This window comes from Heliconius melpomene, chromosome 11 (genome assembly GCF_056956725.1).
Source record: "Heliconius melpomene rosina isolate 202511_hmr_F chromosome 11, ASM5695672v1, whole genome shotgun sequence".
Classification (NCBI taxonomy): Eukaryota; Metazoa; Arthropoda; class Insecta; order Lepidoptera; family Nymphalidae; genus Heliconius; species Heliconius melpomene.
The window spans coordinates 4914046-4934250 of NC_140399.1; the positions used below are offsets into that span (position 1 = coordinate 4914046).

At 35.6% G+C, this 20205-nt stretch overlaps 1 protein-coding gene across 2 annotated transcripts in view; it reads right to left on the reverse strand.

Annotated features, from left to right (window-relative positions):
* Glut4EF (Glucose transporter 4 enhancer factor) overlaps window positions 1–18212 on the reverse strand; it is a 43773-nt gene extending 25561 nt beyond the window's left edge. For both annotated transcript variants that reach the window (XR_014878468.1, XM_085193666.1), the window contains exons 1-2: window positions 17469–18212; window positions 5770–5936 (exon numbers count right to left, since the gene is read on the reverse strand). Coding sequence is in view for 1 of the 2 variants with exons in the window: in XM_085193666.1 (XP_085049792.1) it covers window positions 5770–5936; window positions 17469–17843 (542 nt within the window). In the remaining variant the exon portion in view is untranslated. The remainder of the gene's footprint in view (window positions 1–5769; window positions 5937–17468) is intronic.
* Between the last annotated feature and the right edge of the window lie 1993 nt (window positions 18213–20205).

A 20205-nucleotide genomic window follows, 5' to 3' on the forward strand; every position in this document is an offset into this window, starting at 1 on the left:
ATTCAGCAATAGGAATTGTATTAGGTCTTTAGTAATATGAATACCTCATCATTTTCAATAGTCATAATTCGGTCACACCATTTATTTTTTAAGGCAAATATTAATCATAATCAAATATTTATTGTTATTATATAATTATTTATCTTTCGTATTTTTTGCATTTGCAATATTAGGTGAATGTTACGCATTAATATAACTAAAGGGTCAAAATTTTTCCCTTCAAAGTTCAGAAAGTTTAGAGTTTCAAAGACCTCCGATAATCGACCTGGAGGCTGTAGACGTCCTAGGAGCAACAGGCGAATGAATAACGTTCGTTGACTCTCCTTAGGAGCGCTGACCGAAACGTATTCAACAATTTTATTTCTAAATGTCATTAATTTATTGTGAAACTAGTTTTGGTTTTTATTATTGCTGGATATTACACCAAGCTTATATGTCTTTTGTAGATTTATATTATTTTATACGTGTTATACGTGTAATGTAAAAATATTTGTAAGGTTCTTTTTTTTCAACATTTGTTTAATAATTTAAATAAAAATGTATATTCATAATAAAGTATTTATTTATGAACTGAGACGTTTCAGTTATCAAGGTGTATTTAGCGTATGTTCACCTTGTAGCGCGTCAACCTTTAGGGTCGGTAGCCTACTCCGAACAGATGATTGCAGGTCACCTGAACAGAGTATATCGTGATAGGTGTACATTATCTATTAATAATTGATAATGAAATTGCGAATAAAGTAAGGTATTTACATTTTATTATTGTATTATAATGCAAAATAATAAAAAACCTCCTCATCTCTACATTAAGTATAAAATTCACTTTTAGAATTCTATTGCACTTATTTATATCAGCTTCACGCTGTATCCCGCAGTCAACAGGGTAGGCAAAGGGAACCTCGTGCTAAGACAATATTTTCATTTATCCGCTCTAGCACCTGCGCTAGTTCCACCACTTAACACGCGACACCTCGTAAAATTCGGCGGAATGTTGGGAACGGAGTATCTTAACAGTAGGTCCTCCCCTCTTTATATAAAATATTTACTTTTAAACAATATTTCTTATATCAGAGTGCACGTGGAACGTATAACATTGTCGACTTTTGCGCATTCTACTTATTTGGTCGCAATAATTGGATCTCGCCGGCCGGCGAACATCCGCGTAAAAATAGCAGCGACACGTAATTTCCTCTAATACGCTGACGTAACGCAACGTATTACTTCTCGCTCATCACGTCGAATGTTTTTAAGTGGACTCAATGGAATTTCATTCTAATGTTTTTCTATTTTATAATAATATAAATCTTTGTAATAGTTGCGATGCGCATACGCATTGCATAATGTCAAATTCTAAATTACTCAACGAATCGAATTACTCTACGAGTGACAAACTTGTGCATTCATTCATTCGTTTTAAATCGTAAATGCATTTTTATTTTTGTATATATACATATGTATATTGTTTCTACAGGTTACGTCAATTATTCATGGCACATTTGTGTAATTACAGGTGTTAGTCGAAAGTCGACATCTGCGCACAGCCAACGCTAAGATTTTACTTCGTAGTATTGGCGGCCGCGGTAGTGTATACTGTATAGATTATAGTAGATACGTAACATTGAGAACGACCTTGCCGCCTGTTGCCGCGCCACCAGCTCGCTACTGATACGAACTATTTACAATGTTTAATATTAACAATATGGCCGATTTTTTTATTTATTCTAATATATTTTAATATATACATAGGAAGTTATACATCTATTCAATTGAAATCGTTTCCTGTTCCATGATTGTAAGCCAATACTAAAGTTTTAAGTCGAAAGAGCTTAAGCTCTATATAAAATGTTAAATTATTAATCTATATTAATAGTTTAAAAGTAATAATGAACAATCAGTTGGACTAATAAATAAATTGTTCAAACAAAGGCGACAAGCCGTCGACCCCCACTCCCGCCCTGACGTCAAATAATTTGCAGTTATAAACCTTAAAATAATCTCACGTTAATGACTACTTCTTGTTATTCTTACGCAGAATATGAGTGTTACTTAGAAAATCCATTTTCCTTTGTACTGTTACACAAAGAACAAACGTATTATTTATATACGATGTGTGGGTAACGTAAAAAAGGCATCATTTGGAATGCATGTAGCAGACAATCTAAAATCTACAAGTTCGCCTATTGGCATACAAAAGGCAGTTGATGTAGGTCATGAAGTGTTTTTTTGCTAATATAAAAAATAGTGATTGAGCTAGCGCAATACGTTCCGTCAGCAGCGGCGGCGAGCCCCACTCCGCACCGAGATGAGGTCATCGCTGTTCTTACTTTGGACAATCACTTTATATAATCCAGATTTGTTTTACAATGCGCGTTTCAACTTTTTATTTTTAACATTAATTTAACAATATGACAGTTAAAAAAACATGGTTGAAGGCACTGGCTACTATAATAATGGCGGAAAAAGATTATTCTTCTTTCTTAATTTTTATCGCATTTTTTTGAGGAAGATCAAGCTTTGCTGTCGTTGTTATAATGCTTTAGGTGACCTGCGCTAACAATTTTGGCATTGGCATTATTTTAACTTCAGAGTAAGAAATAAAAACATTAAGAGCTTAAAAATTGGTGACTATAATTGCTGTTGTAATTTGTTTAATTCGTTATATTATTTTATATTTTATTTATTTATGTTTGGACGTTGTTTTTTTATATGAATAAAGTATTAAATTATATATTTTTTAACAGATATTTTTTTTTATTTTACCTGTATTTAAAATGTTATACTGTATTAAACCAGCCTGTATTAATATTATTTTAAAGTACAAATTGTATTTCTGAAGATTTATCTCCTCAAATAATTATACTTCGCAGAATAATAACACGTCTAAATACGGCGAACAGTTTTTGTTCCTGCAAGAAGTGGAATAACCTGCAGGTAGGTCGATGGAAAGTCACTATATTATTTAAGGTGACTAATAGGTTTCGTATGCTTACAAAAGTAAGACTATTTACTTTGACCTTTCTATGACATACAATTGTTTATTTCTACACACATTTTACTATATGTCATTACGTTTTCTATGTATTTTACCAACTTTGCGTAATTTTGAATACAATTATAAGCACTTTCTCTAGGACGCTGGTATACACCTGCCAAATGAAATAACGGGTCTCTACACTAACGAAAGCAACCGTACCCAGCGAGAAAGTGCCTCCAGTGCCGACAGGCAAATCCCCACCTTCCTACTCTATGAAGTGTTGCGCAAATGTATGTAAAATGGCATTCCATATAATCTGTGCCTTAATATATTTGTACTATTCATGGGTATCTGTAAAACATTTTAGCTCAGAAATAATATATTGTGAATCTGTCAAAAATGTCAAAAATAGTATATTATGACAATCTGTTTACATCACTTTTTTTATAATCATTATTAAATCAAAATGCCTTAATTATAAGTATTATAAAGAATAACAAAACCAATTCACTAAGCGCTCTAATTAAAAATACGTTAGTTAATTAAGCGGCCCTGGAAGCACAATGTCGCTGTCGTCATGTAACATTATTATTAATAGGTTGGTATGCGCACTTGGTCAGTACTGTAACTCGTCCGTGACACTCAAATATCTCATTAGCATACAGCCCAACGTTAATAAGAGATTTCCGTTTTTTGACATTGAAGTATAATTTTGTCTTTATGACGATTAAACAATATTTTAAGTATGAAAAAATTTGCTTATACGTAAGAGCTATCAAACTCTCGTAAATATTTTTTATATATATTTTACTTTATTTTACACTAAACTTTGAAAATTCTTTGTTTCCCCAGCAATATTGGTACTTAACTAGGAATTATTATTGGCAACATCTAAATGCCGCTCGTGTAGTTGTCCTACTAGCCCAATAAGCATTATCTGCTTGAGGATACATAAACCTAAGGCACCATTATAAATAATCTTATTTTTAAAACGAATAAGAATAAATCAAATTATGATGTAACAAAAATCACATAAGATTAATATACTATTTTATATATTTTCTATAATATATGTATATGTAATTCCGATAAACCGCCCGTGGACATGGCTGCATGCGGCACTTCTCTAGTGCGTCGCTTGTTCCATTTTAAAAGTAGGTCACTATGTCATGGCGGCCGCGCCACTTCAGCGAACGAGGCGCCATCTTCGAATTTCGTTGATTCACATTATATTTTAAATTAAATGTAGTCATTTCTACTCATGGAATAAGTGGTAATGTCCAATATAAACTGTACAACAATATTGCGTTATTTGCTGTGTCAGCAACTTTGTCAGAGGAAAACGAAACTTTAAGTCAAGCTTTCACTTTGCAGTGCTTCGTCCCAGTGAACGCAAAGAACATTCCTTTCGTAAAGAGATTTTAATATCAGACATTCTATAGCATCAATAAAACTAATGATATTGGATAATAATACATAATATGTTTACTAAATTCACTAAAGTTAAGGTATTTTGTTATGACTTCTTATTAAATTAGGTTCTTAACTACCATTTTATTTTAATACTTATGTAAAATTGTATCTTGTAATGTAATAAATATCGAACACTTCAATTAACGAATGAATTTGTGAAATTAAAATAAAATAATAACCCAAATAACTGACGATATCAAATATATATACAAAGTAAATGTACAAGTAGGTCTAATTATTATTTCTGGTGCATTTTTTCGGCCGCTGTTGAGAAATTTCGACTGTGCCTTGCCTCTCACCGGCGTCATGATGAAAAGTGAAACTGCGGTGCCAGCAAGCGTCACGTCGCTGCGGCCGCTAACGCTGTTTGTTCCGGTTCCATGGCATTTTATTATGTATCTACTGCAATATTAATCGCTTCCACATTAACTACGATAAGTTTCCTTTTTATATTATCAAACATTTTTATTTTATTTTCCTTTTTTTCATTAGATTTATATAATGCATGTATGTATCTAACAAGCAAGGCAAGGTTGAATTTTTTAATAATCTAAGTGTTGCATTGTCTGTCTGTCCCTGTCTATGGGCCGGAGTGTGGGGCGGGAGGCGATCGCAGAATGTAGGCAAGTGTGACAAGGACACGCCCGTACTCTGCGGCCCGCTGCCGCTAGCACTTCCATCCAGTTTCTAATGTGGTGAGGATTTCGCAACCTCGCCCGCGCACCTACACTTCACCGATCAACGGTTGTAAACGGTTACACACCTACTAGCTAACCTACCACAATAAAAATACAAATTACATTCACTAAGTGTATAATATTATCTTATGCGAAAGAGGTATATTAGTTAGCGTTAAGTAATACCTGCTGTAAGCATTGTTTATTTATATTCATTCAATATTGAAATTAATGACCTCGATCATATAGGAAGTGAAAATAACAATAAAAGGAATGTGCAAGTTGGTAAAGATTACTGAAAGGTTAATTCGCTTGCAATAGATATGGCCTTCCTCGTTGACGAGGTGAGCTGCAAACTCAAGGCAAGTTATTGTAATCTTTGAATTTGTTAGTTTCCCAGATCGACTTTACATTTAAAACGCTATGTCAAGAGATTTTTATGCTACTATTTATTTTAAATGAATACTATTTTTATTTTAATCATAAAATTGTTCATGGTCATATTAAAAGTAAAAGTTAAGTCATAAAGTCAATAAAAAAAAGAGTAATAAGTTTTACCACCGACTTAAATTATTTACTGCTGGATAGATTTTGTTTAACCTTGAATGCTGTAATTAATATAAGTAACGTAATTTGATGACTTACACTTGCATATGATGAGCTGGCACTTCTATAGTGGCAGATGCTCGGCGACGGTCACCGGCCATGTCTGCTAGTCTTGCAAAATCTGTGTCCACATCGGCGAGTCTTGCAGATTTTCGAGACTCTAGTAATCTTATCTCCTCCAATCTTTTTCTTAGTTCTATCGGCACCTACAATATAACAAAGACATCTTAAAAATATAGAAATTTAAAATTAACAGAATTGTTATTCAGGCTAGTCGTGGCCCAGGGGCACAAGTGTGCGAGTGTAAATGCAACACGTGGGTTCTATTCTCAAGGAAATAAAAAAATATATATATTTCTTCGCTCTGGTATCGAGGCAAAGCGCCGCGTTGAGTTCCGCCACTCAATACACAATGGGCGTAAAATGTGAAACTAAACACTAAATTCCCACCGCCTAACCTGTTGTATGCGGAATAAAGCGTGAAGTTTAAAAAAAAAAAGCAAGAATTGTTATATTGCGATTATAAATAGTTCTAATGTTTGAATAAGTATAGTTGAAACGTGTATGTGTCATATGCATGTTACGTAAGGCCTCGAAACAAAAAGTGGTAAGTATATGAGATCAATATGCTCGACCTTCGTGCAGTCCGCGTGTAGGTGACGTCATGACCTAGAGAAGTTTTAAATGAAACGAGATGCATTCCCCGCGTCATAGCAACAAAAAGAAATTAAACAAAATTGCTCACATAATTTATATAAGCGAAAACTAATTAAATAGTAAATAGAAGTAAGAATATATTTTAAAGTTAGTTTATTAATATGACCATGTGTTATGAACAATGCAATATAACGTAATATATGCATTGAATATTCCAGTAGCAGTTGACATTGACAGTTTTTGTCTCAGCTTCCTCTTAGTTCTTACATAATTTATTACAGTTTTTATTGTACTGTTCTTTTATTCAGCATATATTATTTTATTTTATAAAATATTTTACCCAATTGGTGATCGTTTAGATTTATAGAAATATTGCAATTTGTTAATTATGTAAGCAATTATATGTCCACAGTACGTACAATGAGGCTAATAGTGTTTCCCAAATTGAATTAGACTAATGATACAAATATTTAACTCTAATGTTTTGTATAAATAATAAGTTTTTAGCACAAGTGAACGGTAAAGGGATATTATCCAAGAAATCTATGGAAAATGCCAATTTTCATATTGTAATACATTTTGAAAGTATAAATTATTTATTTAAAGCAATTTCTATGTAGCGTAATGATTTCATTTCGTTCAGACGTGACTCGTGAGTACTAAAGACGCTGATCACATCATGTACTTTCACTTTTTGGTGATTTGGTGTAAGCGGACGTGGCCACGGGCTGGGGCCGGTGCCGGTGTCCCACTAGCAAGTAGCACCGGAACAATGAAAGTTGTTTTAATGACTTGAATTATTAATGCGAGGTGCTCAGACGTAGTAATTACTTTATTTTTTTAAATTAAAATTTAAACAGATTTAGGGGAAAAAATCAAACATAGCAATCATTGCTTTTTTTATGTATTAAATTATACATTCGTTTTCGAACTAATAAAAAACGTTTCAGTACTAATGCATTGATTATAAATGTTTAATTTAAAAGTGGAACAGATCATGATTATTGATTTGATGACATAGTACGTGCGCCAGCGCATTTGCAGATCCGCTTCTCGCTGCCTTCCTCCATCCCTCCTCTGTCCCCACTGTGGTGGGAGCAGACTCAACGCGTTATGTAAAAAAGCGACAACTGTTGCACAATTCGATCCGATGGCGAAACTTGGCCGCCTATAAATGCCAGTGAAAGTCACCGAGTGACTTTGACACGATAACTGACAATACTGCGTCATTAATAAATAATTGGTAAAGTATTAGAATTAAGTTTGAACCCCCGTCTAGTTAAAAAAATATCTTATCGAAGTGTTTCCGGTAACATCTTTTATTTCTTTGGGTATTACTTACGTATATGGCACCTTATTAACTTACACTTAATTAAGTGTTATTTATTATATAAGTATTTTATTCAGGTAGGAATAAATTAATGTTAGATAAACAAGAGTCATGGTCAGTGTTAATGACTAACATTAATATGAAATATGTTAGAATTTTACTACTTTATTATGAGGTTATAGGGTTTATTAACATTCGGAATTGGAGAACAAATAATAAAGTTGAGTTTTTCTTTATTTTTGCCATGACATGTCTATATTCTTCATACATTAGAGTGAATAAGTAATAGTAGTTGCAAATACAGCTGGACAGTCTTGGAATTTGGATTGCGAAAGCTCGACCGGCTATTGCATGTCGATGTTGCCGCTTCGCTAAATAGATTATACATTCTTTTGGTCGGCCTTTTCTCACTATATGATTTATTTTTTATTTTATTTACTTAATTACTACTCTAGATTTTAAAAAAATATTACAGACTATATAAATAAAGCGAAGTCGTAATGTACTGATAAATCATTTAATCCAAGTACAAGTAAAAACATAATGGTATCGTATTTGAAGCGAAAGTTATCACATTGCAGCGTAAAGTGGCATTGACTGCAGGATAGCGCGAGTCATCGGCTGAACGCGTGTGACGCGTGCGTTGCCGCCGTGCGCCGCGCGCCGTGCGTTGTGCCTACCGACGACGTCGTTTTACGTATGATTTGATTATATACTGCTACTACTTTGTAATGAAATAGTATCTTTATTGCCAGCTATCTCAACACTTTGAATACCGGTTTTTGCTATATATTTCAAAGTTGTCTGCCAAAAATTTGACACCTTGCTTGGTTTAAAGACGCTACATTTAACAAGAAAGTTTACATACTTTATAATCATCAAGCACCAAAATTTCTCTCACTATAAATATTCTAATTGGATTTACGTTTCGAGCTCAAATACAGCTACCAAAAATGAAATTAATATTTTAAATAGTATTTACGTAACCAAGTAAGATTGCCAGAGGCGTGCAAACGTTGAAAAGTGAAATCTATTCACCGGCATGAGCAGCGGGTAATGTGAACGCAAACACCATGTAGCCTAACATCTAAAGATATCTATAGCCATGAGCGTAGGAAGGGGGGTAACCGGCTCGGCTGTGCCCACCCCAGATTAGTCTGGTGTTTAAACCCCAGAAATTTACTTACAACAAAAGTTGCCATGAAAAATTAAAAAAAAAAAACACTAACACGAACATATCTGTTCAAAGCTAAAGTCCAGAAAATATCTCTAGATACGCTAGTGTCTGTAGCACGATAAGGATCTATTTCTCCAGAACAATAGATCAATAAATAATTAACTAGAATGGCATTCGATTATACAAATGGCGTTATGTCTTTGTGAAATAAAAAATAATGGTTGACAACAAAGAAAGCTTAGGTAGTTTCGAAGGTTAGGGTATTAAATATGAACGAAGTGGTAATGAGATTCGTGTTTTTCTGATCGATGAGAATAGGTGATAGACGGGCGATGTTCAACGTTGACTCTGTAAATATTCAGTGAGCTTGCAGTCGGAGTCACGTTGACACGCATGCATAAGCAATTTGATGGTAGTAGGCGATCGTGCACTACTAAATAGGTCAATACCTTTTGAGTTTCCAATATAAAAATACGAAACACATTTTTTTTATCCTACAGGTAGCAGGGTAGGCAGAGGCAGAAAGAACCTAGTGTAAAGACACTCTGCTTCCCACTTTCCGCAGAATTCTGGAGGCATTGCGTGTTGAGAGTCGTTACTCAACGCCTTACTTTGTCTCGACACTAGAACGAAGAAATCATATTATTTTTCATTATTTCAAATGGGAATCGAACCCACAACCTGTCACGTTTGACGCCTCAACTATTATACGTAGCTCTATTTTACTGTATGCTCCATGAACACACTTTGGATGCTGGTTTCAATTTAAAACAAAAATATAAATACCTAACGCATACGTAAGCCGTTCTTTGGAAAGTAAATAACATTGTATAGTAAATAATATGAAGATATTTCATATTATTTTAGTTCTACGTGTTGGTTCCACGTTAGTGGGATGAAAAATATTTTTTTAGTTTCACGCTGCTAAGAGCCGGAGCGCCTACCAGTTTCTCACTTCTTCAATTCTGGATGAAGAGTTAATAAGTTAATAATTTGAAATAATGGTATCATTACATTAAATATATAAATAAATATATATGACACAACTAAATTAGATACTAATTAAAATATGGCATAATTGGTATATTTATCCTCTTCATTATGGATAATCGCATATCATACATGTCTCTTATTATTTATCAACCGTTATTGTTTAAAAAAAAAAAATGTTGTTGAAAAATTTCTAATTACAAATTACAAAGCATTGTCTAAGTTAATTGTTGTTAAAAGGGAATATAAAGATCGAAATCGGATGTGTACTGTTATACTGGGCAATCGATTGGCACGGCACGGCCTTGTATGTTTAGTGAATACAAACGGTGGTGCAAGGCGGATACTGTTAGTACGGAGCAGCACGCAGCTCTACCCTGCCTGCTCTACCGTACTGCAAGCTGCAACCTTGTGCCAAAAATCCGTGACCCACATTACAAGACCAAATGCAAGCAGCGTTTTATTGCCAGAGTCCAAAACGTTATTTTGGTCTCTTTATTGCTGTGGAGTCTTTTGTGTCAGTCATTATTGCTGAAATTCCAGATATGAGCTCATACAGATTACGAGGAAATTATATTACAGTTGGAAATACCACAAGTAAATGTAGAGATGATATCCCGTATAAGGTTATTTTATATTACATACAGTATAAAAGAACATTACGGAGTTTGTGGAGATGCCTTGTAGTAGCCTAGGTCGCTCCTTTCGAGTGACCGGGACACAGGATGAAGTTAGGTGACCTAGTTGGCGCGGAAATAGAGTATGCAGGTCACGATTTTCCTTATGAAGTTTGCTTCGGAAATATTTTATCTATATATGTATAATTAAACTTATATTAAAATTATAAGAACACAAAAGGGTTGCCAAAAATATATGTATTACTATTACTTTAGTTACAGTTTTTTTTTTAATATTGTAAATTCATTTGACCATGTAGGTCAACGGTTGTCGTTGTCAGGAAATCATGATTGCGTAGCGCGGACAATGTGATGCAAGACTGTGGCACGCTTTATTTATTACGAGGCCTAGGTTATTGATCTAAACAATTGAAGGTTTCAATTACTAGATGTGACGTCAGGTCACAAGCTACAGTCATTTCAGAAATGACGTCACAGAGCTTCCGAGAGAACGTGTGGGCGCGACGCGGTCATGACGTCACGGGCTATATACACTCAGCTACGTAGGCGGAGACGAGACGACGAGAAATTATATATATTCTTTATTGTACTATAACTAAAATAAACAAAGAAAATAAAGTTATAGAAATAAGATTAATTATAGGAAAGCTCGAACATTTTCGTTGCGATTAACAACAAATCTGAGCAAGGACGCAGTCAGTTTCGACATTGCACCCAACGTGATGCCATATCTCATCATTTACTTGCGACGCTTAGAAAAGTGAGCGTTTTACCTTGAAATGTCTAAGTGTACGATCGCCACTCTATTCTTAGACTTTAAAATAGGTTTATATATATATGTATATATGTACGTTTGTTTGAGAGGTCGGGTATTCAGTACGCAGGCGTCATGACCCAGTCTGACCCAAAAACAGACCGGGCCCAATGCGCCCCGTCTCACTAGTTGATAGCGGATACTGGGAACCTGTTCGCCTCATATTTAACGTTGTATATGCATTGCTAATAGCACCGTTATATCATTGACCTGTTACTTTTTTATATATATTTAGCAAAAAAGCACATATACAAAATAACAATCCTCGTCATGTCTATATAAAATAGTTCAATTACAATTTTTTTAATATATTTTAGATACGAAAAAATTTAAACAGTAATTAATATACGTATTGTTGGTTGTTACAAAAATATATATGAGTATACAAAGATTAAATAAGAATCTATACAATTTAAAAAGGAAAACACAAGTGGAGGTCGGATTTCGAATGCGGGCTATGCGTTGTCGGTTCAATATCAACGTTTCTGGGTCAGTGGGTCACCGTGCCGGAGAGGCCCGCGCACATCGCCTCGTGCCACCACTCGTTATTACTCGATCTTTACTTACATAAAAACACTTGCATGCGATGCACCTCTGATGCTTATCAAGAGGCACACGTCACCTTGCGTCACCAGCGTGTCAACTTTTACACCTATAGTGGTGTGGAGTGAATCATCTTGACCTTCGCTTTCGACTACTAGCTCTATTAACTTATTGTTTTTCCATTTCAAGGTGAATTTGATTCCTCGTAAAAATGTTTACAATATTGTGACAAATTCCTTTAAGCAGCTAGTTTCGACTAACATTGACAGTCGCCTACACAATAACGGTGTATTACAACTGTATGGCCAAATCTGAGAACGAGTTTTTGGTTTAGTAGCTTTTACCCTACATTTAGTACAGATTATATATTATTACTTTATAATTTATTTTTTATCATTTTTTAAATTAAATTCAACAAATCTCTTTATTAATAATTTAATATTAGCTATGCTCGAATTAGCAAGATTCATTAAAGTTAAGCAAACCGATCCGAGCACCTTTAGCAGTGCACGAATCATGAAACTATTTCAAGGCAAACATAATGCGGTCACCCACAAAGGGCTGGCCTTGGCTCTACCGCGTCTATGAGATGACAACTTCACCATAGAAAAAGATTTTGATCCAATAATTAAACTGTAAAATTACTATTTCTTTTTTCAGTAAAAGGCATGTAAATATTTATTTTATTCTTTAATTACGACACAGAGTTGCGAATTCGAATATTGCCAAAATAGTGAACAAAAATGGTCAAGTTTAAAAAGTAACGCCTGCAAATTCGCAACGGTAGTCTGACATCATTAAATGGTCAATCATCTAGCTGTTTCGGCATCAGAACTAGGTCGAATACATTAGTCGAGCTATTTTAAAGTGAGTGGTAGGACTCTTTGTTACTTATAATTCTACTATGTAACTTTTAATTCTATAGAGACAGTTTTAGGTCCATTTTTATATATCTCTAGTTTCGCTTAGCTTAATAGAAGAAGATAATTTGATGGTTTGTGGAGCAAGGTATAATGAACTTTAAATTATGGTTATGAAGTAGGTTAAAATTATTTTCTCCGCCCACCAAGCTTATTGCTGAAATGTATAAACTACGAAAAAATGTCCATACTTCGTAGTGCCTCGTCCTTAAACGTGTTTGATTCGATATATCCGGCTCGCGCCCTACATTACGTTTAGCTGCTATCGTACTCTTGACAGCCCGCTGATGACTGGCTCCGGCAAATCGGCTAACAATATTATCTTATCAACCTTGATTTATTTAGAAACAGTGTCACTAGGCGCATGTAGCCAGCATAACTCGCTTGTTACGAAATATACATATAACATACTAGACGCAAAAATGTTCGATAGGTACGTCATGCATTTGCGACCTATCCGTATATAATATATGTATTTATCTGTAGATGATAAATATTGAGTATTTTTAAACAATTTTTAAATATTACTTTTGTTTTTAGTGCTAGTTTAATACTAGTTATCTATGCTTAGCACAATGTATTGTTTACCTATATAATTTTACAAGGTTCAAATTTAGCTTGCACGTTCCTTGGAGAGCGTAAGGGAGCACTACGGGAGGTTTTCTCGAAATTCTAGTGGAAACGAAGAAAATTGGACTTTCCATTGCACGTTTTAAAGTCTACTCAAGCAAATTTAGGGCGGTGCCTCGTTCAAACAGTGTTTTTAAACAAACTTAACTATGAAAAGTTTCATAAGTGAAATGGATATCGTACACGCAAATTTTTCACGCAACGGTAGTCGTTATAAACGTGTCTTTATATGTAAAAAAAACGCAATGGAAAAATCATGCGTTTGAGTGCACTGTTCATTTCTGAAGTCCTTTCGCTCGTAACGAAATCGTACGGTAGATATAAATTGTAATACGGTTCTGCTCTCTTCGCTTTTGTGCAATTTCTTGTGGTGAAAGCTAGATTTTCTATTTCATATTTTGTTAGGTATATTATGTTTTTTTTTATTTATTTGTATAAGTTATTGAAGCCGTCGCATCACAGGGCGCGATTGCGGGTTCGGCCCTAAGTCGGGGGAATGAATTGTTATTTTTTAATATTTTAATTTTTTCGCTGTTCGCCAAGGCAAAGGCGTTGAGGTCTGCCACTCAACACGCAATGCCTCGAAAAATTTGGCGGAAAGTGTGAAATATAGTGTCTTACTTAGTGGGATACAGAGTCAGGCAGATTTTTTTTGCTTAATATAACTTGTATGTATAGCTATAATAAAATTTATAAGATCCTAAGAGAGACTAGAGTAGACTATCAAATTCTAAAACTATTTATAAATTTTAATTATAATTTTTTTTATAAACGTACCACACGTTATAATAATCATTACGTAGATAGCCAGTATATAATATATGTATGTATAAAATTATAAAAGTGAATGAGTACGAAACAGCACAGATGTGAGCGGCACTTTCACACTCGGTGCTAGCGGTACAGCAGCTTTGTTATGCTGACGTTACTTAATGTTTTACTTTTAAATGGAAGAAAGGTGAACAATTTTATATGAAAAATTTGATTGCATAGTAAGCTATCATATCACAAATATATATATATCTCTTTGTTTAAATATTCATATCTATAACATATATAAGCAGTGAGTTTGTTCTACGACACGTTATTTTGAGGTCGGAGGCGCTCGCTATTGGCGATGGGTAGCGCGTTCCACTTAACAGCAACTCGTCCGCGAGGTTAGCTGGTGCTGAGCCGGCACCGACTAACGGTTCGGACGGCGCCGCGCGCACGTGAAAATAATTCTTGACGCGATTTTGTAACGAATACCGTTATGTGGTTCCGGGCATGCCGCTGACCTTATTCTCGGCCGCGCACTCTTTATTTTTATATCTTATGGCTCGCTGTGCTACTGCGATCGGCCGCTACGGTTTGTAGGAATATTCAAAAATTATATTATAATCGGGTACTACTGAAATTCCCTTCATAATAGTTGATTTTCTTGTTATACTGTATAATTTTAGACTTCGATAGTGTTTTTATTTATTTGTCGACCGTTGTAAGGTAGTATTTCGTAAATAAGTAGTTAAAATGTAGGTAAATATTACAAGAAACTGAACGAGAAATATCAACCACTAAGTATAATTAAGGTTTTCCAAGAGAGGCAAATATATAGTGACGAGCGCACACGCACCAACCTGTACTGGGGGAATAACGCGTCATTTAGATAATAATTATCCTCTATGTATGACGGTCAATGTAATTTCCAAGGTACCCAGTCATTAGTGTAAACAGTAATAACTTGCAATATAATATTTTATTAGAAAACTTATTCAATAAAACAAGACTTTTGTTATTATATAATTTTATGACGTAGCCGCTAATAATTCTATACGATGAACGCGTCTCTACTGATGTTTATACGATATTAGATGAATGTGAACTGCGCAAAAGACTTGTTTTTCTTGTAACTCTAGTAATGTTTAGATAATAAATAATTTGTAAATATAATATATCTTAAAACATTAGCGGAAACTTCAAGGGGATGCCCCTTTATCGTATATAAATAACTGTATTCTTGGTAAAAAGTTCCTCTATAATTTATGCGAAAGTTAACATTGGAAAAAAAAATGTGTGTGCGAGCGAGAGATCAGCGACAGCGCGTCACGTAGCACGCTGATATCGCGTGCTACGTCATCACGTTACGCGCAAGGCCGGCAACGCGCACCGCTCCTTCCTTGTCGCACCAGCTACACCTACGCTGCCACCAACTAACTATAACACGAAAAAGAAATACTCTGAGAAACAGCATGACTTCATTTGTAACTCTTGATATTTACAACAAAAAACTTGCCCGATGTGTTGATCGCCCATAACTTCGGCATAATCTACTCGTTTTTGCTTAAATTAAAATGCCACAGCCGGTTAATTGTATTATCATGATTGTTATAATTATAATAAGAAACGAAATGAATGTTGTGGTCAGTGCTATTGGTGTGGATGATAAGATAGAGGACTGCTGAGGCCGGTCGCCGGTGGCTTACGCGGCTACCGGGCTTAATTTATTTTAAAATAAACATTTTTTTTAACACTATACTCGTATTGATGTATTATAAAATACATTTCTAAAACTCTACTATCTCTACTGTATATTGAAATTTGACTTTGTCGTATAAAGATAAAATTTGAATATGTAGAGTAACAATTTTTTAGTAGAATGAAATTAATGAAATGAAAATTTTAATTGAAATGAAACTTCCGATGTTCCATCGAATTCTGGAGGCATTGCATGTTTAGAGAGTCTCGACATCAGAGCGAAGAAAATAAAATATTAAATATCTCATTTCCCCGAGTAGGAATCGAACCCACAACCTGTTGCATTTACAGTCAATCAGCCTGGAACATTTCAAGGGAGAAATTGAAATTCCGATTTCAGTGCATAGTGGTAACGGTACGCATTCGGCCGAATTTAGAGCACGTGCGTGCCTTCTACTATCATATATACTCATCAGTGTGAAGACGTGCAACGCATAGCATCCTTACGTTGACATTACGAGTACTCTCACATTACTACAATAAGTTATATCTGTATTGGAGTCCATCAATATTATACCTATTTGTTTATAAAAGCGATAATTATTGAAATACAAATGACGCACACTAACTCGCTCGCTGAAGACTGAGTAAACAAGTGTGACGGAGAATTACTACGACAAACAAAACTATAATAATTGATCAGCCACAGATATTAGTAGAAAATATTTAATTTATACGTAATTGTTCCAAAGAAACCGCTTTCGATCCTTTTTTTTGCTTCACTTAAGACATTCCGTTCCCCACTTTCTGCCGAATTTTGGAGGCATTGCGTATTAAGTGGCAGAATTCAACGTCGCGCTTTGCCTCGACACCAGAGCGAAGAAATGGAAATATCAACGTAAATAAATATTTCACTTTCCTCGAGTGGGGATCGAACCCACAACCGCTGCGTTACAGTCACGGCCTCAATCACGTCATCCTCACGCTTTCGATCATAACGATGGTATATACATTCTACAAGGTTAGATAGGAATAGTTGCGTTGGCAATAATAGCCGCTGCACGCCCTGTAATGATCTGAGACGACTAGAATAATTTTGCCGGCCGGCGATAAGTGCAATCAGTTGTCTCTACATGCGATAGAACGCAGTACGGTCAACAAGTCATGGCCGCCCGGTACAAAATAATTAGATGTAAGAAAATATTGTGAAATTAAATCAGCGCAGCAATTAACAGATAAACAGCCACAACACGTTGATAGTACTGTGATGCGTGGTGCAGCAGGGCGGCGGGCGCGCTGGCCGGGGCTGGAGCACGTCACTCGCACCACGTGCAGCCGAGGTCAATAGCTCGCTGCACGCGCACTTTACTTCCATTCGTCTCATAAAACCTTTGTCTACGCTCAATGTTGCCGCAATGTCACCACATTGTCGATGCCAATGACAGCACGTTGCATGACCCTTATGAAATTAGTACCAGTAAAAAATGTTTTGTGCATTCACTACTTTTGATTTTATAAAATATTTCAATGTCACATGAAGGAAAAAATGTTATGATTTTCAAGAAAAAATGCAAAAATAGATTACCTCAGCTGCAGGCGCATGCACTTGGACCCGGAGCTCGTCTGTTTCGTGGTCATGTTCCAGTACATCAGCGCGTACCTCTCGGCCGTTGTAGGTTAGATACACACGTTGGCCAGGGTTCAGGCGCACTCCTGTTAAGCCACGGAACCCAGGACCAATGAGCTCTGCGTCGCGGTATTCGCGTGCTATTTTACCACCATCAAAGCGCACAGTGTAACGGGTATTGGGAGTCAAATTAATACAGTTGTTGTTTTCCGGGAAAGATGCTGGTGTTTTCACTGCCTGAATCATACCGGAGTAATACAGTCCATCGTCACTGAGAGCCGCTACGCGCGTCCCTATTATAGAGCGCTTAGCTAGCCGCTTGCCGGTAGACATGGTGCTTTCAGTTCGAATTGCGTATTTATGAAATAACACTGCTGTGGCCTCAGCCAACGTTCAAAACTCAACACTTATTTCGTTCACAAGTTCACTCAAATGACTCAAATAGCCCGGCGAACGCGTTTCGTAGGGTAGCCGTCACAAAATTTTGGACAATCTCGGGAATTTCGATGCAGTATCGAACGCTGGACGCGGTCCGGCTCCTCAATAGGCCGAGGGTGGTCGCAGTTCTCGCGCGGAAACATAATACGAGGGCAAGGTCCTCGAAGATCGGGACAAAGGAAAACCCTTTCGCGGCGGTAAACTTTGGGCGCGAGCTCGCTACGGACAACCTCAACGGACACAGCTCAAAGGAGAACTGGCGCGCGCTGCCGCCAGCCGCCACACCGGCCGGCCGGCGAGCGGGAGCGGCGACCGCCCGTCTCGCTCCTTTGTTTTGATACTCAGCTGTTCGCGCGAGAGAGAGCGAGGCGGCCGCCCACGAGCGCGCCGCCCGAGCGGGCCGCACGTGCAGCGCTAACGGGATTGCACAACGCTGCCGGTGCCGGTGCCCGGTGCCCGGTACCCGGTACTCAGTACTCGCCCGTCTCGCCGGTCTATACGTGACACAGTTTCTATTCGGATTTGGGGTCGATTCAAATGTCAAGCAGATGCACCCCACTTATGCAACACTATTAACGTAGCCTCGTTACATCCACGCAAATTGAATAATTAGGACACACGTCGTACTATTCGTCTCAACCTGACTGACTTTCTTATTAGTCGCTATTATGACGATTGTTAGCACTTGTTGCTTCATTATTTTGTTAACGGCAACACGTTGTACGGTATTTGTGTGGATCTATATTATTTCCATTTGCACTAAATAGTTAATAATATTTTCACATTTAGGTAATTTAACGTTTAGTACAACATTTTATTAAACAATTTACAGAGGTAAAAATATAATACTTAAATTCATAGTAAAACGAACTCTTTAAAAATAATAAATAATTACTTATAATAAAAAAAAAATATTCGAGTGAATCTAGATCATTTCGAAATATATGACCAATTGCTAACCAACCTATATCAAATGCAAATGCACTTGAAGATAATGAAAGTGTTTAACTCTTAACGAAAGCGAAACTACCTACTTGCTAAACAAAACCGTGACGTTCACGTCAGAGATAAAAATATTTTTCTACAGGTATGTAAAGAGTATAGCATGAAGGTATGAAATTTATAATAAAAACTTGCTTTTTATTATACTAACGTTATTATAAAGATATTCTTTATAAAAATGCACCTTAAATTACAACAATTGATGTCTCTACATTGACTCTACCTGCTATCTACCTGTAGGTTTGTTAATTATTACTTTGAGAGCTTACTCTAATATATTTAATAACATAATAGAAATGGCAATAAATAAGCAGAATTATGAATTTGTGGAAAATGGTAGTAATATATATTATATCGTATTTTTATTATATCGTATACTAGCGACCCGCTCCCGGGACAAATGTATCTACTGTCAATGACAGACAAATACAAAGAAGCCCAATTAAAATTTACTAAAACCGTATAAGAGTCTATAAGGGAAAAGGAAATAGAAAGAAAGATAGAAGAATAGATAAAAACAAGTTCTAAATAATATTCATATTCCTTTACTTCATAAAATTTGGCTTGATAAGACTTGAATAAACAAATTTAATATCATTGAAAAGACATTTAGAAGTTTGTGCTTATATAGACAATGATTAAAAATATTAATAATCTATATTCTTATATATATTCTGTTTTTACCATAACAGTTCTACATGCGATAATGTTTGTTATATTTCAATACCATTTATTACTAAACGATTCAAACATAAGTGTGTATTTCAGTGGTTTCGACACGTGACTACAATTACTTTCATAATGCTTTAAGGTCGTTACTTGAGTTTTTATATCGCAACATTTAAAATATTTGAAAGAAAGATCACGTCTTTATATTAATCACGTTCCATCATGTCTATATAAATATTACGAGCACGTTTCCATTTTGTTGTAATATCGTTTGTTATTGATATTTATAGAATGAACCTATAATGTACCTATAAAAGGCATATTTGGAATATATATGTTTTTACAGGTTTTTTTTTTATTAAAAGCGTACGCTTCTGTTATTTTCAAATACCTTGCCTGCTTTGTCCTTAAGATTTCTTTGTTCTTAATATGTTAATTAGACCATCGGGGTGCAGAGGAACAAACGTGTGACTGTAACGCGATGCTTGGGGGTTCATCCCCTTTCGGGGTTATGAATTATTATTTATTAATATTTACATTTCTTCGCTCTGGTATCAAAAAAGCGCGGCGTTGAGCTCCGCCAATC